Source organism: Otolemur garnettii, unplaced genomic scaffold (genome assembly GCF_000181295.1).
Source record: "Otolemur garnettii isolate 467f Iridium unplaced genomic scaffold, OtoGar3 scaffold00035, whole genome shotgun sequence".
Classification (NCBI taxonomy): domain Eukaryota; kingdom Metazoa; phylum Chordata; class Mammalia; order Primates; family Galagidae; genus Otolemur; species Otolemur garnettii.
Genome location: NW_003852430.1, coordinates 14,134,879 through 14,160,769, shown reverse-complemented (window position 1 = coordinate 14,160,769; position 25,891 = coordinate 14,134,879). Strand labels below are relative to the sequence as shown.

At 35.5% G+C, this 25,891-nt stretch overlaps 1 protein-coding gene across 1 annotated transcript in view; it reads right to left on the bottom strand.

The window, feature by feature from the left end:
- Positions 1 to 25,891, bottom strand: part of SMAP1 (small ArfGAP 1) — a 129,875-nt gene that overhangs the window by 36,593 nt on the left and 67,391 nt on the right. Inside the window, exons 5-6 of the mRNA XM_003789680.3 lie at positions 15,567 to 15,647; positions 8,707 to 8,787 (exon numbers count right to left, since the gene is read on the bottom strand). Coding sequence (XP_003789728.1) covers positions 8,707 to 8,787; positions 15,567 to 15,647 — 162 coding nt within the window. The remainder of the gene's footprint in view (positions 1 to 8,706; positions 8,788 to 15,566; positions 15,648 to 25,891) is intronic.

The following is a 25,891-nucleotide window of genomic DNA, read 5'->3' as shown; positions in this document are numbered from 1 at the left end:
AGGGGGATTGGAGGGATCACTTCTGTGGTTTATCTTACAAGGGTACAAGTGAATCTTTCTAAGAGTAGAATATGAACATTTTAACACAATAACTAAGAAAATGACATGAAGGCTATGTTAACCAGTTTGATGGAAGTGTTTCGGATTATGTGTGAAATACGAGTACTCCAGAAGTGCATTAATGAACACAGTTACCATTCAATAAAAAAGAAAAAAAAATTCATAGGCTGGGGGCACAGGTTCAATGAAAGACTGAAACCTAATTATATGACTAGAGAATGAAGTTCCCCTTCCCCAACACTTACAACCATATTACAAAGGTCTTATTTACCTAAGTTCCTTTCACTCAGTAGATCATGTCCATCTTTCAATAAAAGTTACAAGACATACTAAAAGGCAAAACACACAGTTGGAAGAAACAGACCGAGTATTATAACTGTATTTTGATTCTACCGATGGCAGGGAGGTTAGAATCACCGGACAGCAAATTTAAAACAACTATGCTTAATAGCTCTAACAGAAAAAGACAATATGTAATAACAGATGGGTAATGTAAGCAGAGATGGAAATTCCAAGGAAGAATCTAAAAGAGATGACACGAGTCAAAGGTAAGGAATGCTTTTGACAGGCTCACTAGTAGACTGGACACAGCTGAGGAAACGATCTCTGTGCTTAAAAGTATGTCAGCAAAAACTTCCAAAACAGAAAAGCAAAGAAAAAAAAAAGACTGAAAAAAATGGAAGAGAATATCCAAGAACTGTGGGACAACTAAAAGAGTATGCCATACATGCAAAATACCAGAAGAGAGAATGGAACATCTGAAATACGTGAAACAGTAGGACATAGTTTCCCACCAGTTACTATGGGATACCAAACCACAGATCTAGGAAGTTCAGAGCACACCAAGCAGGACAAATGTCTACAAAACTACACCTAAACATATCATATTCAAATCACAGAAAATCAAAGATAAAGAACTGGCCCTTTGCCCTTGCCTTTTCATCCTTATTTCTCCTCCCTGCTTTAGGATGTCACAGTAATGTACTGAGAGGCTATGTAGTATATTGGTTAATAGATACTCTGAACAGACTGAAAGCAGATGGGGCTGGTATTCAATTCTCAGTTGGCCACTACTCAACAGCTGTGCAACCATGAGTAAACCACCAAACCTCTGTCTCTCCAGTTCTCACTATAAATGAGAATCAAAGTATCAAGCTCACAGAGCTATTATGAGGGCTATGAAATAACATATATACACACATATATACACATACATGCATACATACACACACACAAGGGGCCTGAAACAAGGCAATGCCTGGAATTTGTTAAGCCCACAGAACTCACTATTTCATTACCTTCAATGACTCATCTAATCTAAGTGTTAGACCCTTCCAAATTGGGGGCAACATTTTCAAATACAAGTTCTAACTTAGTAAAACTACCTTCTATCAAAGCATTTATTGAAGAAGAATTTTCTTAATTTTATATTTAAGATAATTTCTCATTTACTAAGAAGAACTGTAAAGTTTGCACGCTTACTGAACAAAAGCCTTCCCTTCGCTAAATAAGAAATGAGAGCTCTGCGCATAAAGTAATTGGATTTCTTCCCTTTTTACTGCCTCACTTGCAATAAAGTTTAAATGGTTGCAAAAACATTTTAGAAATTCCACAAAGGAAAAAAAATGTTTCCAATTTACTCCAAGCCTGTAACAGAACATAAAATACAGTTTTCTGCCACTACATATACGTTCTTTATTATCACAGCTACTTTAATAGTAAGCAAGTGTTTAAAAGCTGTTATAACTTTGGCTGATTGCCTCTTTTAGGCTCGTGGGCATTTAGCGTATAGGTCTTTAACTAACAAAGTAAGGTTACTATCATCTTCTCACCGCTTTCTGTAAGACAACAATTCTTATTTTAGCTACCCCATCCTTTTTTTAAAAAACTTGGTAAAACAATATGAACAGAGCAAACCATCTTGGCTGAAAGAATCTTCATGTAGTAAAAATGATTTCAAGCTAATTAAATTGTGTACTTTTAAAAAATGACAATATCACATTTTGGCAAAAAATGCAAAGCAGTTATAACTGTCATACAGTACTCATGACAATATAAAATAGTATAATCCCTCTAGAAAACACCGGAAGAAAGATTAAAGCTGGATATACACATATCCTATGACTTAGCATTTCCAGTCTCAGGTATACATCTAGTAACATAATTACATATATTTATAAAAACACATGTACAAGAATGTTCACAGCAGCTTTATTCATCAAAAGGCTAAACCACAAACTACTCAAATGTCCACTAACGGCAGAATGGAATAACAAAGTATAGCATATATGTTAAATAGAATATTGCTCAGCAACAGGAAATGAACATGCAATAACATGGATGAACTTTTAAAACAACAACAATAAGCAAGGAAGTGGAGCTGGGCTGGAAGATGTTAGGTTTGTGGTGATAGAAGATTTTTCTCTGTAGAGGGTTGGCACTCCTCTAACTGGATTTATCACTTTTAAGTATGATCACAGTATCGCAGTAAGTCTTTTAATTTCCAGTTTATAGGAAACTGCACTGATAGTATTTTTCCGATTGTAAAGTTTTCTGCCATGTTATTTTTTAAGTAACAGCTTTGTTGATACATAAATTACATATTTCAAAAGTCACCAATTAGAATGTACAATTCAGTGTTTTTTCTTACTTTATCAGTTGCTTAGCCATCAACACTGCCCAGTTTCAGAACACTTTGATCATTTCCAAAAGAAACCCCATAGCTGTTAGCAGGTGCTCACTCCCACTTCTTCCCACAGCTCCTGTCAACCACTCACTTTGTCTTGTGATTTATCTCTTGGTGGGGAGAGAAAGGGAGTTGGAGGGATTTATTAGATGCAATGCGTAATTCACCAATATATCTAAAATAGCCTTTTCTTCTTCTCTGCTCCTATTATCCCTTTTAGATAATATTGTTGTAAATGCATGCTTGTCATCAAAAATAAAATACTAAATCTTCATACTCTTTACCAGTGCTATAAAGTTTAAAGTCTAATAATCAGTTAAAGAATCTTCAAGGAGATAAAATACAAAGAGTTGGCAAACTAATAACATTTTAGGGTTTGGGGAAACATTACTAACCATCACATTAATACCTTTTGTTGATAAAGAACCATATGTGTTTGATGTGTATACATACATCCTCATTTGAAGGCAGGGAATTTTGTTTTATTTATTACTGTCTCACTAGTGCTGGGAATATAGTGACATAAATACCCGCTGAATGAATTGATACAGCAGCAGCAGTCCGTAGAGTTTGGCAAGACTGTTTGTTGCAAAGTAGAAAAGTCTTTCAATCATTCTTTTAGAAGCAGATGCTGAAGAATATAAGACAGGACTCTACATCAAGCCTCACTTATCTTTTGCTTATAGCCCCTCAACTAGTCTTCTCTTCCTCTAGCTCCTGCTTCAACCCATCTTTCTTATGGCAGCCAGGATCATCTTACTAAAGTATCACTCCAATCAACACACTTCCTGCTTACACTCAGCAACAATCCAATATTTATCAACAAAGTTAAGATTCTCTCCACACTATTTTTATTATCTTATACCCTATTATCCTATACTCAGTTAACCTCAATTATTGATTATTGCAAAAACAAGCCTCACAATTCCAATTGTTTTCATGTTATTCTCTCTGTTATTCTCTCATACTCCTTTTTAAGACTCTTTCAAAAATCATGTCCAATGTAAACAATCTCCAGGAAGATTTTCCCAATAATCCCAACACACCTCTCATTTCTCTAAACTGCCACACTGTCTCTTATTATACCACACCTGCCTTTTCTAAAGTTATCAATCATATTGTCCCCTTTCAACAGCTCGTTCTTTCTGAATTTTAAGATTCTCGGGGGGTAGTTGTATTCATCGTTTTGACATTCCCTTAACCCCTTTAGCATGCCTAGTATACTGCAGGCATGTTAAGAGTTGGTGTACCAAATCCAAAGACTTCCTCCCAGAAATCTTTTAATGTGTTTTTCTAAATAATGGACACATAAATATAAATATGGCAGAACTTCCATAGCTGACCACCCCCTTAAGTTGGCTTAGTTTTCAGACAGTGCACACACCACACATCCGTGTTCTGTGGTTTCACAGACAGTACACGCACCATCAGTAGAGTAGGGCTAGTTCCGTATGTTTAGCATCTCTGTGTATTAACCAGTTTGGGTTGTCTACTTACAGAGGTCCCACTGTACATACACAATGAATACAGTATGTGCATTAATATACATATAATTTTTTATTTTTATTGATTTATTTTTGAGACAGAATCTCACTATGTCATCCTCGGTAGAATGCCATGGTGTCACAGCTCATAGCAACCTCCAACTCTTGGGCTTAAGTGATTCTCTTGCCTCAGCCTCCCAAATAGGTAGGACTACAGGCACACGCCACAACGTCCACTATTTTTTTGTTGCAGTTGTTGTTGTTTGGCAGGCCCGGGCTAGGTTTGAACCCGCCAGCTCTGGTGTATGTAGCTGGTGCCCTAACCACTGAGAGCTACATGCACTGAGCCCATGTAATTTTTTAAAACACATCATGACTGTAGCATGATTTGATAGCAACTATTCTATTTCAGTCTAACTTACTTTCATTTCAAGAGAACAATCCTTTCTTAAAATGCCCATATCCCACTATCAACAATGGGAGAAGGTATGAAATAGAATTTAAAGTTTTTAAATGCTGCACTGAGGGTTTTAGTCCTCCCTGAGCTAGCCAGTTGTCACTTTGGCAAAAAGAAAAAAGAAAGTATCCTTCCTAAAGAGAGCCTTACTTTTTTTTTATAATTATGTCTATTTCGCATATTTAATATACATAGTCCTTTACTAAGAATATCAAATTCCACAAATATTTTGTGTAACTGTTACGGACAAGCATCAGGACTGATAAGTCAACTTACACAATTAGATTTCCCATCACAAAATAATAAAGAGGAAGTAATTTACTTGTTCAATTTTATATATTATATCTTAAATAGCAACATTCAAATGAATTAGATGTTATCTTAACATACAGTGTTGACACTCTGGGCAGGTACTCTACCTCAGCATCTTGTGAACATTATAGAAATTCCTTTAGACATTAAATTATTGCACCCAGATATGACAATCAAAAGGAACATACTTATTTCAACAGTATAGCACCACTTATCAGCCATTAGGGTGAGAGATACCAAGTTCAGGAACTAACCTACAGTAGGAAAATTGTATAAAATGATAATATTATCATAGACATCATTGGGCTCTACTCCAATGTCTGTATAGGAAAAATACAGCTATTCTGTATCTGTCCATCTTTTGCCTACTCATCTGGCCTCCTATGATCTGGACTATCCCAAATATTTAGTAATGTACAGAAGCTCACGGCAGTGTGTTCATAAGGCCACGTAAGTGTGAGTAATAGTTCACTATAAAATGAAACAGATATAAAATGATGGTAGCATTTAATCTACCCAAGAACAACCAAACTGTCAGGCCAAATCCTTCTTAAGGTTTCTTTTTTTAGCCTCACTCCTAAGTTACACTAAATATAGTGGCCAGAACAGCAACATACAATTAGTCCTACAGTTGGGATTACAGTAAAGACAGGAGGGCGGAGTGTGAGTGGGGATGAAGAAATCAGATGGTATAGTCGGGAAACTGAATTCTGGTGAATTAAAGTAACAGGATGTAAAATACAGCACACAGCCGAAAACTCTAATGACATCTGCTCAGAACTCTGCAGCCTATGAACCTAAAAGGGAAAGTTTCAAACGATGAAAGTTCACAAGACCACTGAGCACAGAGGGGGAAAAAGCAATGACTGCAGGGTGGTCTCTGAAGATTATCATATCCACAACTATCACTGTTCTCATCATAGTCTAAGGATATTCACATCAGATAACTGAAGTGATGAGACTTGTTTGCATAACCCTCACATAAAGCCATTCTAGACACTTTTGATGCAGGATCTCAAAACTATTTATCATTGCTATTGGAAAAGAAAATTCCTATTTCTATAGATCAACAGCTACGTATTGAGCCCAGGAGGTTGTAAGGAGGCCATGACACAGAAAGAGAAACTGCAGAATCTGGAACAGCTTGCTATCTTTCAGTAGAAAATCAGGGTGAGGTGAAATTCCCCAGGCCAGGGGTTCCTTTAGTACAAATAGGTGCATACATTCTAGAAAGGAGAATACGGATGCCGCTCCTGTAAGTGGAGGGGCACCTCTGCTCACTTTTTACTATCAGATCAGATTTTACTGCTCTCAAATTCTACTAGACAAATTATGGATCAAATAGAAAAAAAAAATTTAATTCATTAAAACTAGATTATGAAGATAAAATTATGTATGTCTACAAACTACCTTTAAATATATATTTGTTAATTTTTTAATTGTGGTAAACACATATAACATAAAATTTACCATCTTAATCATTTTTACATGTATAGCTAAGAAATAGATTCTCAAAATTTTATTGGGAGTTTGACTAAGTTTTATATCTTGCCAAGTACAAGGCAACAGGCACTACATAAACTATTTTGAAATTAACAATTTTTAGAAATATAACATAAAACCTAGTACTAATTTTAAATTTTTTTTGTAATCAAACAGGAAATTGTAAAAGGTTTTACTTACAGCTTCTTACCGATGAACATTAGAGAATTCAAGCTATTTGAATCATCAGGTTATAATCATCAATTTAATCACTCCTTTTAAGTATTAAAATATTTAACATCAAAATTTAATTAGGTGAAAGGTAAAAATTTGATTCAGTAAACTATCATTAAAACAATAATAAATAATATTGAAAGAAACTTTAACTGAAAAGTAGTTCTTTTTAATTTCAAAGAGTTTCATATGGCATGATATCTTTATGGTCTTTAGTATTCAACAAATTACTTAGAAATAAATAACAGTTCAGTAATCTTTCTACATTACCTTGGAATCAAGACACTAAAAAGAATTATGAAATGAAAAATATCAACAAATCATGCTACATGCATTTATTCCAAGCATCTATGCACAGAATAGTATTAGACATATAAACAAACATAAAACTCAGCCCCATGGGATTAATGCATGATCTCAGGCAACAAAACATTAATGCACCTGCATAAGCAATTTATCTAACAATACATTAAACAATAATACAAACAAGCAATAAAATCAAGTGTGTAGGAATGTAACCAGAATTTTGAGGAAAGGAGAAATCATATCCAGTTGGGATATTTAGAGGGGCTTTTATGGAAAAAATGGAATGAATAAGATTTAGGTAAGGGGGGGAAAGGAAAAACATTCCTGGCAAAACTATTTAGTGAAGAATGAGATGGCAAGTCCAGTTAGGCGACGGGACACATCTGACTGGTATGCAGAATGGAGGGTGAGTGATAGGAAGGCAGGTGAAAGATGAGATGGTAGCTGGCTTTGATGGTATGCTGAGGATGAGGAGTCTTGAGACATTAGCATGTCTTAAGTGTAGAAGGCTTATTTATACTTTTTGAAGGCAGAGACTGTTCCAATATGGGGCAGGACAAGGAAAAAAAGCCACTATTAAAGTATTTAATAGCTTTATTACATACTTTCATGGATCTACTTCGTAGTATGTAATTTATGCCTCAATAAAGTTGATTTTTAAAATTTCAACAATTAAAATCAAGGGTTGTCCCTTTATTGACAACTCTTTGCCATGCTTTCACATTTCTATGATGAAATGCATTGAAAGCCAAGCCACCATCGTTATTTAACCAATCCCTTTACAAAGCACAATGTTCTCCCTACCTCTAGCTTGCCTAACCACATCTATCCTACATATTACTGCAAAATAGTTTTCAAAAAGACCCCTACTGAATCAAGCACATCTCTTCCTTTAGAAGAGTGACTGCAGCTGGCATGCCATGAGAGGATGTTAGGTGTTATGTGAAAATTTTTAAAGATTATTAATTAAATTATTTCAAAAGACTTTCAAAGCACTCTGAGTATATTCTTTTCTTTTACTTTTTTTCTTTGATCAACATAATGTGGTCCTGCAGAAGTTTAACTACAGGTTCAAGTGTGCCAAGAGATTAAAAAGTTGAAAAACACTGCTTTAGAGACTCTGGAGTGCTACCTGTCGCCTTTTCTCCTAAAAAGTAAACATCTACAATTTGATGTGCAATTCAATCTGCCACTTTGTTCTTATTTTTTTACTACTTTCTATAATTAGACATATACCTTTCTTCAAATTCACTATTTTCCTAAACATACTTTATTTCCAGTTTTCATGGCGTCTTCAAGCTGTTCTCTCAAACATGCACTCCTCTCTTCCACCTTAACCCTGCCTTACAGTTCAAGACCTACCTAGCTCAAATGCTAACATGAAGGCCCTTTGAAGTATGATCTCTTCATTGTCTAAGTTTTCACTAAAAAACATCATTCTCTATGTCATTTACAGGGGAGTAATTCCCTTCAAGGAACTTAAATCATCTATACTAGCGCATGTATAACTGATTACAAACCATGTAAGACAAGGCAGGACGTGCTAAGCACACAATACTGAGTCAACCACTGCTTGTTGAAAGAATGATTATTTGCATAGTATAAATATCCAGAGAGTCATTAATACATAAGTGTCCAAATAAGACAATAATCTTAATGAGAGTTTTTTAAGAAAGAAATTTTACCTTTTCAGTTGTAAGTGGTTTTGCAGGCTTTTCTGGCTCCTTTTCTCTCTTTTTCTCTTCCTTTTTTTTTTCCTTTTCTTTCTAAAACATAACCCAAAATTTTGATAAGTTCATTTTTTTAAAAAAAACAGCAACTTTTGCTCATTTTATTAGTTAGAGTCATTGAGAAAGGCAGAAATGTTCAATGATTACAATATCCAGGTGCTAATGAAATATAAAAGTAAACACGGCAAATTAATTCTCATTGAGGGTACATGTCAATGACACAATAAAGAATGCCTCTTAAAAACTGAGACAGAGATGAGACAATTTAGAACTTCTTTGGTATTTTAGTTTTTGTATTTTTACAAATGACTGGGCTTCCTCACAGAAACTGGGAAAGTAAGCTGATGGAACAGACTTCATTATCGCACAGATAAAGACAAACTATAACAGGCAAACATACGGGGAAAGTATAAAATTAATTCTTTTAATCAAAAATACTTTCAGTTCATGATCATAGGTTTTTTTTTCCTTCAAAAAGGGAAGTGAAAAAGATGTTAAAAGATGTTAAAAAGATGTTAAAATGAAAAAGATGTTAAAAGAGCGCTGAGGCTGGGCACAAAGTCTTCACATCTGTAATCTCACCACACTGAGAGGCTGAGACCAGAGGATTGCTTGAGGCTAGGAGTTTGAGACCAGTCTGAGCAAGAGTGAGACCCTATCTTTACAAAAAAACAGAAACATTAGCTGGGCATGGTCACACATGCCTGTAGTCCCAGCTACTCAGGAAGCTGAGGCAGAAGAATCGTTTGAGATCAGGAGTGTGAAGCTGCAGTGAGCAAGGATGATGCCACTGTCCTCTAGCCCACGGGATAGAGCAAGACCTTGTCTCCAAAAAAATAAATAAAATAAAAAGATATAGAGGACCAGAGCCAACTGACTAAAGAAAGGCAGTCGAGGTAAACTATAATACTATAATGGTATTAAGATATTCATTCACAATTTGCCTTTCCAAGATAGATGAGACTTAAAGATTAAAAACAAGCCGGACACCACAACATAAGCCTGTAGTCCCAGTCACTCAGAAGGCTGAGGTGAAAGGAGCAGTTGAGCCCCAATATTAGAGGTCAGACGAGGCAACAGTGAGAATCCCATCTCTAAGACAATAGCAACAACAATCCTTAAGGGCCACAAAATGCTAAAAAAGGAAAATGAAAGATTAAATAAAGAGCATTCATAAGGTTTTGAGAAGGAAGAGATGACTAGAAGCCCCAAGTTGAACAACGACTACAGCAAAGCACGTTTCCTGGCAGTGAACAGGTCAAGATAAACTGATGAACCCAGGAAAGGCAGCAAGGTAAACACAGAGCTTAGTCAAAACACCTAAGGGTTGCATTTGTATCCCACGTCTTTAAAATGGTATTTGATGCAACCTTGTCAGAGTAAATTTGCCACTTGTAAATCAGGAAAATTAATACTTGGCAATTATTAGGCCATACCAGGAGAGAAATAATAAAAGTTCAAAAGGCTTTCCAACCATCCACATAAAATTCTAAGACTACGTTCTTCTGGGGTATATGTACTAGTATAAAACTAAGAAGACAAGCAAAAAAATGATGATAATGATGATGATAAAAGCCAGGATGTTAATTACCTCTACGGAGGCAGGAAGAGGTTATTCATAAACAGGGAGAGTCACACGGGAACTTCTGAAATGCTAATACTGTTCACTCTTAATGTGCATTATTATATGGTGATAGTTCTACAAGCATTTATTAAACTAAATGTATTTAATGTGCATTTCAGTACTGAAAATAAAAGGGATAAAAACCTCAAAACAACTCTGCAAATTGTAAAGCATTACATAAATATGGGAAATTACAATTTTAGCACTTGCTGTATGATATTTAAAAAAGAGGAAAGAAAAAACTTTAGTCCTGGTTCCACTTTAAAAGAAATTCATAGCAAAGATCTTTCTATTGAAGGGCAGAATAAACAGTATCTTCAACTGCTATTTGAAGAATAGCAGAAAAAGTCTAAAGCATTTTCTTATTAACATCTTCTTTTATTAACCATTAATAAAAAGCAATGAGTGTAATAGTAATTTGCCAATCAGTGAAAGCGTCTGAGTAGAGGCCTAAGCTTTAGTACAGTATAAGAATATTGCTTTGTAGCAAAAGGTGAATACATGGATAGAATTTCCAGAAACTAGATACCAAAGACAGTTTGTTTCTAAGTCTCCTTTAGGCTAAAGTTCTCTAACATCATCTATTTAAATAATGGTTTTTCAGGAACAAGATAAAAGTCAACAAGTTGAGCTTTCTGAATATCCAAAGTGCTATATATAACCTCAAGAGCAATATATACGCTCTAACCACCAGATGAGCATATGTTAAAAGTGACATTTTGCTAGGAACAGTAAGGATACTAACATAGTCTAGCACAGATGGAAGACCATCTAGAAAACTGGGTACATTTCTCCAAAAAGATGTTACATCTGCTCGAGTACTTGGACTTCAATACTAGATATAAGGAAGATGTGAATCTTCAAGGATGAGTAGAAACGTTACCTATTGGTTACTCAATTTTCGAACATAATTACTACTTATTAAGTGCTTCTTGGGCATGGCACCAGGTGATAAACAAATTACTGTCTAGTTTAATCTTTACAGTAACTGTATGAAACATTTCACTACTGTCATCTTACAAATAAGGAAACAAAATCCTAAAAAAAAAAAAGACACAAAATCTTAGGACAGTAATGCCCAAAGCAACACAGCTAATCAAAGCTAGTAGCAGGCCCCAAACTCTTAAGTCTCATTCTTCACTGTGGTCCAGTGAAGCTTTATTATTTATTATAGTTTGTTATTCCTCACAGCAACAGTTAATGAATTTTCTTAACTATAATAAACAAAGGATTTTTATAGATCTTATTTATTTTTTGCTTATAAATTGGGGATATTACTTACTTTACAGAGTTGTTGTGTGAAGTAAATGAGTCATTAACAGTCCCTGGCAAAACAGTCCCTGCTTTGACTCATTCAATCCATACAACAACTCTGTGAAGTAAGTAATATCATCCTCAATTTATAAGTGAAAAATAAATAAGATCTACAAAAATCCTTTATATATTATAAAGGCTGTTTTTGTTATTTGTTATTAGTAAAGTTTGGGAAGAAAAGTAATGTGACAGAACATCCTCACTAGTATGTTGAGGATAAGTTTCTCTCTAACCTCTCAGAACTGCTAGTTATTGTTATGGCCTGAATCAAGGGTGGGGAAGCTGGGGCCTTAATGCCGCATGTGGTCTTCTAGGTCTTTAAGGGCAGCTTTTTGACGGGATCCAAACTTTAGAGAACCTAACCCTCAATGTGATAGTTAAGAGGGAGGAACTCTGGGAAGGGATTGGTCATGAGGTTGAAGCCCTAATGAATGGGGTTAGCAAAATTATAAAAGAGGCGGGCATCAGTTGCCCAGCCCCACGGTGTGAAGACACAAAGAGGACATGCCATTTTATGAAGAGGAGGTGAGCCCTCACAAGACATGGAATCTGCTGGAGCCTTCATTTTGGCCTTTCCAACCTCCAAAAGACTGTGAGAAATAAATTTTTATTATTTATAAGCTACTCGATTTATAGTACTTTGTCAGTAGCCAGCACAGACGGAAACAGCTTTTCTCAAAGAAGCCACTGTCATGAGTGGGGAAGAACTTGGACTTCCTAATCACTATGACCGTTGCAGGTACACAGGAAACGAACAAAAATAAATCAAATTAGTTAGCTACAATTAATAGAGGGACAGCATGATCTGATGCTCTTTAACACTGGAATTTGGTTGTCATCTACTCTGCTTCTGACAGTGGCATTATGACACATGCTTTGAAGTAACATGAGCAGCATGGGCTCTAAACTCATCATGCCCTCTGACCTGCAGATGACTGCCATCTACAGAATCAAAAGCTGCTAAAAGATCAAGGTTATTTTCTCAGCTAGAACAAAACACAGCAGTCCTTGGGACTGTGAAATAGTGATTCCTGAAACTTGCAGGTCATACATACAAATGATAGAGTGAAATGGCAGGCCTCTTCCTCGGATGCAAAAAAAAAAAAAACAGTTAAAAATATTCAAGTCTGATAAGATAGAGAGAAGTACATATTGGGTTCCTTATAACTGAACTGTACTTGAGTTACTTAAGTAAAGATACAGTCTCCAAAATTCTTCATTATGTATTCCTATATCAGAAGGTTGTGAGCATATATATGCCATCAAATGCATATATTTACTTATAATGCATATAGAACATTGTAATATCCATATAAGAACAGACAAATTAAAAGGATAAGAAAAAAAACCCACATGAATAGATATTCTAAATCAACTGCCTGGGCTATAGACAATAGCCTTTAGAGACCACGGAATTAGACCACTGCTTTCTAATACTTGGATGTAGTAACCACGTAACATAAACGTGTAATCCCAGATATTTCTGAGAAATGTCTTCAGGGCAAATTTTGAAAAGGTTAAACCTGTTTTTTGGACCTTGAAAGCTTGTTTGGAGGTTCTCGCAGGGGGAATGCAGTTACTCGTATACCCTTGACCGGAGAACGGTCCTCCTCTATCAGGGAAGGTCGTTCTCTTTGACCCAGCATGCAACTTTGGGAGGGATGCACATGGAGCAGTGAGGGAGGAAGGGGACACCTGCCTAGCCAGCCAGATCAGCCGAATCAACCCTGGCAATCAATGGGGGGTGACAGATGTCGCAGCCAGATCACCTTCACATCCCAAACCTGCTTTTGGGCATCCTTCCACTTTCTCATGAAAACACCCACATTCCTAGAAAGCGTCTTTTCTGAGCTGGCCAGCTGACTGCCTGACCTAAGCCATCAACAACACTGGATGAAGCTCTTAAATCCAACTACGCCCACCTTTCTACTATCACGGCACTCTTTCTGTTACTTAATCTCTTGAGCGTGTGCACTCTTTGTCTCTTCTGCATCCCTCTTCCCTTCTTTCCTCTGGGCTGTAGACCTGTATATCCAACCACCTACTATTTAATAGATATCTGGATGTTCCACAGTTGCCTCATACTCAACATGTCCAACTTTTGTCTCCTTTCCCTTTCTCTCCTCAAACTCATTCCTTCTTTCTGCTTTTATGCCTATCTCATTAAATGGTACCATCATCTGGTGAGTGGTCAAGCCAGTAACTAGGAGTCACAAGGTTTGCCAAAGCACCTCCACAATTCATCAATTACTAAATCCCAAAGGTCAGTGTGACAGCTCGTGCCTATAATCCCAATGCTTTGCGAGGCCAAGGTGGAAGGATCACTTGAGGCCAGGAATTTGAGACCAGCCTAGGTAATATAGAGGAACCTATCTCTAAAAAAAGAAATAAATACAAAAGTAGCTTGGAATGGTGGTGCTTGCCTATAAACCCAACTATGTGGGAGGCTGATGTAGGAAGATCTCACTTAAGTCCAGAAGTTAAAAGCTGCAGTGAGCAATGATCAGGTCAATGGCCTCCAGCCTGGGTGACAGAACAGGACCCCACTCTCTAATAAATTCTTTCATTCATTTATTCATTCCATGGATTCTACCTTCTTAATGTCTCTTAGAACTACACTTTCTTTTTCATTTTCTCTGTCCCCATTCTGGTACATAGCCCCATCATTTTCTCCTTGGACTATAGTTATAACAAGTTCTCAAGCCTTTTCCTTATCCAACACCAAAAAATTCACACTTCCCATGGAACCAGTAGAGCAGTGTTAGAACATGAAAGTTTGATCCTGTCAACTGTCTTCCTCTTAAAACTCATCAGTGAAGTGCATAGGCCTTCAGAATGAAAAGCAAACTCCTTCAGTGGGCTCCCAAGAAGGCTTCTCTCCCTCACACCCATCCTGCTCATATCGCAGCTACACCATTCTACTTGCAACTCTTCAAACACTACATTTTTCCTGTATGTTTTTTTCACAAGTTGCTCTCTATTCTTGGAATGCCTCCTAATTCTTCTGTCTAAAGCTTATTCCAAGTATAAGATGCATCCAAAGTATGTCTCCTGTATTAACAGCAGCACAGTGTGTGTACCTCAGTCACAGCACATATCATATTGTCTTAGACACGACAGTACAGTTATCTGTCTTTTTCCATTAGATTCTTCTCCTTGAAAAAGGTACTGTATCTTATTTATGTCTGTATCTCTCATGTCTACTACACTATGTATCAAGGATCAGACAGGGGAAAAATGATAGTTCAAAGAATGCTTCATGTTAAGTCGTTGAGGTCAATGTAGCAAAAGAAAATAGTGAAAATTAAAACTCTCAAATATTTGTAAAGATGATATTTTAAAACTGCAAAGTAGTAGCATCATATACCCTAAACCACCCTGACCTAAAATGCATTCTAACAATTACCACTGACGATTATAGACTCATGATCACATACTACAACATTTTATCTATATGATGGTTGCCACTGCCTGAAAGAGAAACTTGATATTAACCTAAAGTGCTTATAACAACACAAACACAGAAAGAAGCAATTTTTAATCATAGGCTTTCCTAACAGATCAGAGAATTCAATAACAAACTGTAAAAAATGTTCTTATAAGATATTAATGAACATAATAAAAGACTAATTGCTCCTTAACCTTTGAGATATATCTGTGGCACAAATAAATCAGTCATTCTGAAGTTAAATATAGATTAAAGCCCTTTATTCATACCTTGTGGTATCAGAAAATATTCTAGAAATTATTGTATTAAACATATTTGATACTGTGGGTCATTCAAAGTATTATTGGGCTCTCAAATTATGGAATACTGCAAAACGAAGTTCTTTTACCAAAGCACCATATAATGCAGCTACCTAAAACGTTATCATACCTCCAATTTGTTTTTCTCAACACCAGCTTGAAGAGAAGGAGAGGATACCAAAGGCTGAAGAGGAGCATCAGAGGAGGAAATCTGTGGAGTGCAGATGAAATGTCAGGAGAAAAAAACAAAAGAAAGCAATCAGAATTGACAGGCATAGGAAAGGAAAAAAAAAAAACAACTTGTACATTTGTGAGATACAGAAGCACATAAAAATATGTTAACAAAGAAAAATACTGCGTCAAGAGGAAGTATTGCTTTTCTAAAATTTCCATTTTAAATTTCTAAAAAGATTTAGTATAGAATGTGTGACTTAAAACTTATTTTACTAGGATACAAAGTTTTGTTTGTTTATTTATTTATTAGAGACAGAGTCTCACTAGTTGCCCAGGCTAGAGTGCCATGCTGTCAGCCTAGCTCACAGCAACCTCAAATTCCTGGGTTCAGGCAATTCTCCTGAATTCCACCGCCCAAGTAGCTGGGACAGGCTCCTGCCATGATGCTCAGCTAATTTTTCTATTTTTAGTAGAGACAGTGTCTCGCTCTTGCTTAGGCTGGTCTCAAACTCACGAGCACAAGTGCTTCTACCACCTCATGCCAGAACGCTAGGATTATAGGCACAAGCCACTGCACCCAGCCTAAGTATAAAATTTTTAATGTGCTCAAATAAGATCATAGCATAAGTATTTGAGAAATAATTAAGCTTCTCGTATTCTCGTATCACTTTTAGTAAATGTTATTATTGATAATACTAATGTTCTGAAGCAAAAAGATGCATTGTCCCAAGTAGCAGGAGAGCAAAAATGAGTTTTTGTTTTACTTCTTTTCAGAATGAAAAAAAAGAGATGCTATAGTAAAAGTTAATTAAAATTTTAATCAACTGTTTAAGGAAAAAAAAGCTGGGAGAAAAAAAGAGTGGACTAATGTAATGTAACAGCTGAGCAGCAGACTTATTACAAAGCAATTTATATACTTCCTTCTTTACTATGAGCAGGCAAAACCATTTCTAGTGCAGTACTTGCTGAATTACCCCAAAGCATTATGAGACAGTTATATATGCAGCAGAGGAAACTGATACATGAAAATTGGTTTCATTTAAAGGCTTTTTCACACATCTTCCTACCCAATTTCTACATGAGTAGTTGATCGCTTTAATGGAAGCATTATCTTCCCGCTCTCTTACTGCAAAAATAGAACTGAAACACGTTTACAGAATGCATACTACATCTCCGGAGCTATAAAACTGACATCTTTATATTGCCCTATCATATCAATAGAGCCTATGAGGGATTTTTTAAACTAAAAGGTGCCATTACAGACAGGTCATTATGTAATGTCAAAATAACACTGCAAGATGACAAGACCTCCTACAATCCACTTGTTAAGTCAGTTATGGCAGTAATTCTTGAATTACAACTCAAGACTATAAAGTTAGAGTTTCTCTCCTTCCACACTGTTCTGTTTTAATTGTATAAACTAGTCATTTAATGACTACTAATGCAAATTACAATAGAAGAACATAAACAATACAAGGAAATGTAGACCTTCCATTATAAAAGTTAAAACTATGTTATACAGCATACCTTATGGCTGACTTGTCCTACTGAATATTTACTTGTCAAAGATCTTTAATTACCACTTTACATAGAAAAACAAGAAAAGCTGTAACATCACTTAAGAAGGTGATGACTTGTATCACAAAGATCTCTTTGCCTAAATTCATGAAAAGCAGGACATACAAATATAAAAGAAGAATAGGGACATTTAATATGTCAAGAATTACTAACCCTTAGAAACTAGGAAGATAATTTATTACAAACATGCTTATTCATTTAAAAATGATGAACTGATTTGGCCTTTTTTTTAATTCTAAAGAATTATAAAATTCTATTCAATAAACATCAGTAATTTAACAAACTCTACAATGCAAAGAAAAGAAAAGAACAAGCTTTAATACTATGTTCTAACTGGGAAAGAAAATAGAAACTTGTTAGCATGAAAGACAACTGAAGTCAATGGGCATCTCAACAGGTGAAGGAATAAACCAACTGTGTCAGACTCAATAATGAAATATTACTTGTCAATAAAAAAGGAATGAACTAAGTACAAAAAAAGAGATGAATTTCAGATACAAGCTGACAAAAAGAAGTCAGACCCAAAAGAGTACAGTGTATAAAACAATTTGTATGAAATTCTAGAAAAGAAAATACAATCTATAGTGATAAATCAGTAGTTCTCTGGGCCATAGTTGAGCTCATTTGCAAGGAGCACAGAGGAATCATTTGGATTGATGGAAAAGTTCCATATCTTGATTTTGGTGGCGATGGTTTGTCAAAATTCATTGAATTGTACCTTAAAATGTCTGCTTTTTATTGTACATAAATTTTATCTCAATGAAGTTGATTTTTTTAGCTCAATGAGTAGGCTTAGATATATGATGTGAGCAAGAAATAAATTGAGGTTAACGTATTGACATTTAGAAGCAAAGAGACACTACAAAACATAGACTAGAAGATGAGAAAAGAAAAAATGGGCAGAAAAAGGAAGAAAATAAAGAAAATATGGAGGCAGAAAAACTAGGCAATCTTGAGTCTTCTTTCTAAATCTCTGCAAACCATCTCCTTCTCACCATTTCCACTAACCACTCACATAGGAAATCACTAATATCCCATCTTCTGGATTAATCTTCCTAACCAGTCTCCTTCCCCCTAACCTTATTCTTCTTCAAATCCATTCTCTATACTGTGTCATTTCAAAATCACATCTGATCATCACACAGACCTACTTAGAAGCCTTAAATAGTTTATATACATTATAAAAGGGCAGAGTTCGAACTTCTTAATTGGGTCCCAAGTGTCATTCATCTATCTTACCTCCCTATCCTTCCCTACCATGGCTACACTAGATTGGCCAACCACACACAACTCCTCCTAGTTTCAGCTCTCCTCTGCTTCTCCTGACTCTAGAGGCCTTTGCTCTCGTTATTCCTTTTGCTTCAAAAACCTACACTTCTCTTCTTAGTTCCTACCAATCCTTTAATTTTGAGTTGACAGTGACTCTTCCAGGAAGTATTCAAATTATTCCTTGAAACCTTCAAACTGGGATAAGTAGCTCCTTGCTGTCTCATACTGATTACTCATCAGTACTCTTTGTTCAATTAAAGTTCTCTGAGGCAGACACTGGTTCTATTCTTTTCACTGTCTTTAGTATCTGACATTCAAGAAGTCTCAATAAATGTTTTAATATTACTATAAAAGAAAAGAGAAGGAAGGAAGGATCTCAAAGGGAGAACCAAAAGGAAGTTCAATCTCAGCAGCTTTCATCACCCTCTGAAAGTTCACTGGCTCACTAACATACTTTTCTGAAATCCCATACGTTGTCTACATTTGTTTTCATATTTAGAGTTCCATTTTGAAGCCAGATGTTAATAGTACATATTAGATACAAAAGCTGAAAACACATATATTTACATTACACATTTTGTGTGTAAATCACACAAAAGACATCATCATTTAAACTCATCATTAGGAGCGTTAAAAGACTTAACCAAACAATAACTACCAATTATATAGAATAAGCCTGCATCTTAATATATTAAATTTCAAAACTATTAAGAAATGAGTATAATTGTGATGGATGTGTTACTTAGTTCAATATGAGCACTTCACATTGTATATCAAAGCAGTACACTGAACTCCGTAAATGCATCAATGTACAAAGTTAAGATTTAATACAAAAGAATAATAATAATAATAATTAATAAAGCTTTGGCTAAGTCAGTAAAAAATACGGAATAGCAGAATTCTTAAAAAAAAAAACTTTTAAATGTTAAGTCTTCTAATTGCCACACCAAGTAATCTTGCAGCTCATGATTAAAGAGCTAACTAAAATATGGAAGGATTAATGAAATAAAACTCAAACCAAAATTTTTCTAGTGATCTAAAGTCTTACACTTCAGTTACTCATTTTTCTTAATTATCTACCTACTTACAATCATTTGCCACCATCATTCTCCTTCCTCTTCACTAATGCAATTATCACAACAGCTTACATTTTGAGCAATTAAGTATTACATTCCTACCAAGAACACAAGTCTTATCTTTATTTAATTCTTACAGCAATATTATAAAATGTACATATTATGATCATAAAGAAAACCCAACCAGAAGCTATGCTCTTTTGATCACTAGCCAGAGAGAGACAGGGAGAGAGAGATGGGGTCAGAGAAGAAGATAGAGAAAGAGGGAGAGGAGAGAAAAGTCGCTGGAGGAAAAGAACAAATAATGTGGCAGTTCAGTGTCCTCTACTGAAAACCTGCTAGAACTCCTAGCACCCCACTTTTATCACTGCGCTTCCAGTTGTAATTCACTGGAGAGGGTGGAGAAGAGGGCAGACAAGACAGATTTCTGCAAGCAAAGTATTTTTAATTCTCCCTATCACTCACTGAATTAAGGAAGAATAAGGGACAACAGGCTCATACTATGTTAGTATGGTAGGCAGAATTCTGATAGCTACCAAAATTTCTACCCCTGATGTATACAAAATGCCCTCCCCTTGACTGTGGGTAGGACTGTGAATATGATGGATTTTGCTCCCTTAAGTAGGTTGTTATATAACAAAGGTGAAACAATTGTGCAGAATTAAGATCCTAATCAGCTGATGAATTAATCAAAAGGGAGATTATCCTAGATAGGCCTGGCCTGATCAGGTTGGCCCTTAAAAGAGGCTGGATCCTTTCTCAAATAACAGATTTGAAGTGTGAGAGAAATTTTCCTAGTGGCCTCAATGAAATAAATGGCCATGTTGTGAGAGGATGAGGTTATCTGGCAAAGACTCGAGGGTAGCCCCTAGGAACTGAGAATAGGTCCCACTTAAGACGAGCAAGGGCACAGGCCCGTAGTCACACAGCCACGAGGAAGAATTCTGACAACTGTAAGCTTGAGAGAAGACCTTCAGCCTCAGATGAAACTGCAGCTCTTGCTCAGTCTTTGATTTTGGCCCAGTAAGGTTCTGAGCAGAAAACCCAACTAACCCATGACCAAACTCTTCACCTACACAAACCATATGATAATAAATCTTTGTTTTAAACCACTAAATTTTTAGTAATGATAAAAAGCTAATAAAATTATACAATGACCATTTCCATATTCAAAAAAGTACAAAATCCTGAGAAGGCTGACCTTTAAGTCCTCTATCCTCCAATACTCTTATTTGCCTTTCAAGACTTACTTCCTCTGGTGGCGGCCATAGCTCAGTGGCTAGGGCACCAGCCATGTACACTGAGGCTGGTGGGTTTGAATCTGGCTGGGGCCAGCTAAACAACAATGACAACTGCAACAAAAAAATAGCCAGGCGTTGTGGCAGTTGCCTGTAATCCCAGCTACTTGGGATGCTGAGGCAAGAGAATTGCTTAAGCCCAAGAGTGTGAGGTTGCTGTGAGCTGTGATGCCATGGAACTCTACCCAGGGCAACAGCTTGAGACTCTGTCTCAAAAAAAAAAAAAAAAAAAAGGACCTACCTCCTCATGTATTTATTCTCTCCATGTCTATTCACCCCTGAGAGCCCTTTTTCACACTCACTAGACAGAACAGCCTCATGGATTACTTAAGCAAACCCCAAACAGCAAATACTATGTTCAAATTCTCCTTCCTCCTCATCTCACTTTGACAGAGATGGGAGAAAATGTCCCTCGGCCTGAAATGTTTTTTCTGCATTATCACATTTCCTTCTTGCCTATCAGTCCATTTCCTCTTTAATGAAATCTTTCTTAAGATGATCTCAAATATACCTCCTTTTAAGAATTCTTCTAGTGGAAATTAAGTACTGGTACTCAAATTCTATGTTCCCATCACACTTTTATCTTTCTAATACAGCCACCATATTCAGCTTCACAATACAGCTCACTGTACATGAAAATCCTATGTTAGAAACCTTTGAGAGTAAACTGCTTTTGGAAAACACATATCATTTCAGTCTCAGTGTCTTCCACAGATAGTATATATGCAATAATGTTTGTTTGCTGCATGACAAGATGAACAGAATGAAGGACAAATAAAGGATTTGATAAAAATTCACTATTTCTTCATAATAAAAACTCTCAACAAATTGCAGAGAAGGAACATATATCTCCACATAATAAAGGCCCTACATAATAAACCCACAGCTAACATCAGATTGAATGGGGAGAAGCTGAAAGCCTTTCCTCTAAAAACTGAAACAAGACAAGGATACTCCCGTTCACCACTCTTATTTAACATGGTGCTAGCAGTCCTAGCGAGAGCAATCAAGCAAGAGAAAGAAATAAAGGGCATCCAAATTTGAAAAAAGTCAAATTGTCCCTCTCAGTAGATGGCACGATCTCATATACAGAAAAACCTAAAGACCTCAGTAAGAAGTTCTTAAAACTAATATACAAATTCAGTGAAATTGAGAGATACAAAAATCAACATACAAAATCAGTAGCATTTCCATACACCAACAAAGTCGTCAAAAAAGAAATCAAGAAAACAATCCCATTTACAACAGCCACACACAAAAAAAATACTTAAATTTAACCAAGAAGTGAAAGACTTCTATGAGGAAAAAAAATAGAAAGATTGATAAAAGAAATTAAAGAGGAAACACGAAAAATGAAAAGGCATCTTATTTCATAAATTATAAGAACTAACATTGTTAAAATGACAATACTACGCAAAGAGACCTGCTGATTCAATGCAGTTCCTATCAAAATATCAACGGCATTCTTCACAAACGAAGAAAAAGCAATTTTAAAATGTATATGCAACTACAAAAGACGCCCTAAAACTAAGAAATACTGAGCAAAAAGAATAAAATCGAAGATACCACTCTACCTGACTTCAAAACACAGTAGAATCTCCATAGTTGACCATCTCCCTACACTGCACCTCCATAAGTTGACCTAATTTTCATAGACCAGACATGCACCACACGTATGTATCAGTGCAGAAGGCCTAGTTCCTTAGGATGACCAGTTTGTTACAGTCCCTTGGGTGGTCAACTTATAAGCATTCTACTATAAGCTACAAAACTGTACTAACCAAAACAGCATGATAATAGAATAAAAATAGACACACAGAACAAAAGAGAGAATGCAGAAATAAATCCAGGTATTTATACCAAATTGATTTTCAGTGAAGGCACCAAGAAAAACACACACTGAAGAAAAAATATCCTCTTCAATAAATGGTGCTAGGAAAACTAGATATCCACATGCAGAAGAATAAAACTAGCCCCTCATCTCTTATCATGTATTAAAAATTAACTCAAAATAGATTAAAGACTTAAATGAAAAACCTCAAACTATAGAATTACTAGAAGAAAACATAGGAAAAATACTTCAGGACATTGATTTTACGAGCAAGACTTCAAAAACACAGGTGAGAGAAACAAAAATAGACAAATAAAATGATACCTAACTTAAAAGCTTGTACACAGCAAAAGACAACAGGGTGAAGACACAAGCTGTAGAATGGGAAATATTTCAAACTAATCATCCAGTAAGGAACAAACACCCAGAATACACAAATAATACAAATAACTAAAAAGAAAAAAAAATCATGATTAAAAATAAGCAAAAAAAAAAAAAATGATTAAAAATGAGCAAAAAGACAATTTTTAAAAAGACACACAAATGGCAAGTATATGAAAAATTCTCAACATCAATAATCAGAGAAATGCAAATCAAAACCACAATGCCATATCATCTTACCCCAGTTAGAATGGCTACTATAAAAAGACAAAAGATAACAAATGCTGGCGAGGATGTAAAGAAAAGGAAACACTTACTTATACACAGTGGGAAAGTGCAGCCTTTATGGGAAACAATGTGGAGGCTTCTCAAAAAAATAAACAAAGAATTACCATATAATCCAACGATCCCACTACTAGGTATTTATTCAAAAGAATCAAAATCCATATATGTAAGAGATGTAGGGAAGCACCCCCCTAAGTTTACCATGCCCTAGTCACTGTAACTAAGATATACAAACAACCCAATTGTCCATCAACAGACGAATAGATAAAGAAAATGTAGAGCTGGGCCCTGGAGCTCACATCTGTAATCCCAGCTACTTGGGAGGCTGAGGCAGGAGGCTCTCTTGAAGCCAGAGTCTGACACCAGCCTTGGCAAATATAGCAAGAGCCTGCTTCAAAAAATAATAAAAAAAAAATGTGGTATACAATACGAGAATACTACTCAGTCATAAAAAGAATTACATCCTGTCATTCACACCAACACAGATAACCCTAGAGGACATTATCTCAAGTGAAACAGGCCAAGCATAGACATATAAACACCATGTTTTCACTCATATGTGACAGCTAAAAAAAACTGGGCTCACAGAAGTAGAGAGTAGATTTGTGGTCAGTAGAGGCTGTGAAGAGTAAGTGAGGGGTAGGTAGGGGAAGGTTTGTTAATGAATACAAAGTTACAGGTAAATGGGAGGAGTAAGTTCTAGCATTATGTAGCACCGCAGAAGGAATATTGTTAACAATAATTTAGTGTATCTTTTTAATTAGAAAATATTGAATGTTCACAACACAAAGAAATAATAAATGTTTTCCTTAGAAACTCTCTAGGTACCCTAATACTCTTTAAATATCTCAGATGTAAAGTACTTATGTTTTATCTCACATTCAGTTTTATTTTTTAAATCTGTTCTTGTATCTCTACTATAACTGTTTCTGAAAGCAAGTGTCATATCCTCTGTTTTAATATTCTAGGAGACAGTGAGCACTAAGTGACTAAAAATCATTATTATTTGAATGAATGTTCAATCTATTACCGAAGACAAAACAATGGATAGAAATATGTAATGTAGTTCTCAGTTATAACAACATTAGTTACTTGCACATTGATCACCATGAAAGAGGAAGAAATACTTTATAAACTTGTTGTAATATAAACATTATTCTGTTAATAAAGAAATAGACAGAATGCATTTTCACTTGGGTAGAATGTGATTTTGTGAATTTTTCTCAATTTTCATTCCATTAGTAATATAACTCAAGAGTACACAATCTTTTACCTTGAAATCTGTACTTTCAAGCTGACCGAAAAAAATGAAAAAAATTATACGATGAGCTCCTCTATAAACATCACTAATATTCATAAAATGTTAACATCATGCTGTGTTTGTTCTCTCTCTTTACAGACAAGAGACATACACAATGTAGCTAGACTTCACTGAACTACTGGAAAATAAGTGATAGACATCATGATAACAAACTCTAAATATTTTACTCTACCACATATCTACTATGAATGATGAAGTTCTGACAATTAAGCATACCATTATCATGCTATCACCCAGAAATAAAACTGGTTTCTTTTTCTTTTCTTCAAGATACGAAGTTCTCACAATTAAGCATACCATTATCATGCTATCACCCAGAAATAAAACTGGTTTCTTTTTCTTTTTTTTTCTTCAAGCTATGAAGCTTCTTGCTTTGTCACCAGGTTGAAATGCAATAGCATGATGACAGCTCACTGCAGCCTCCAACTCCTGGGCTCAACCAATCCTCCCACCTCAGACTCCCAAGTAGCTGGGACTACAGGCACACACCACCACATCCAGCTAACTTAAGAAAAAAAAATTAGAGATACGGTCTCACAATGCTGTGCAGGCTGTTCTCAAACTCCTGGCCTCATACAATCCTCCCACCTCAGCCTCCTGAGTAGCTGGGATTACAGGTGCAAGCCACTATGCCAGGCTTAAACTGCTTTCTTACAAATTATTACATAAAAACAATTTCCAAATTGTTGTCAAGAAAAAAAGCGCTATAAATACAAATGTAATATTAGAACTTTTAAAAATGTTTAACATAAAGCAGTATGTTTTATAAAATATACTAAAATGACTTAACGTTTCATATGAAAATACATTATTTATACTTTATAAAGTTAGTTCTCCCCCCACTGCTTACATTAACCTTAATATTATATACATTACAAATACTCTCAACATTATCAATTTTTAGTCAATCTTTCCACAGATTTCCTCTTTCATGTCCACTGGAAATACAGCTCCATCTCTATACACAGTAATATCTTTGCTCTACCATATACACTGAAGGTACTTCAACTTTTTAACAAGATTTTCTCATTGTAAAAGATAATGCATTAAAATATCCTTACTTTGTTAGGATTTGATTGCCTTTTTTTTTTTTTTTTTTAGTATATTGCTTCTCCATATGAGCCAAAAAGAAAAACCCAGTTTGTATGGGAAAAGAGACAAAACTATTATCTTTAATTTTTTGACAGATAACTTTACCACAAGATTAACCGGTTTTTAGCTAGCTTATTAATCTAGGAATCA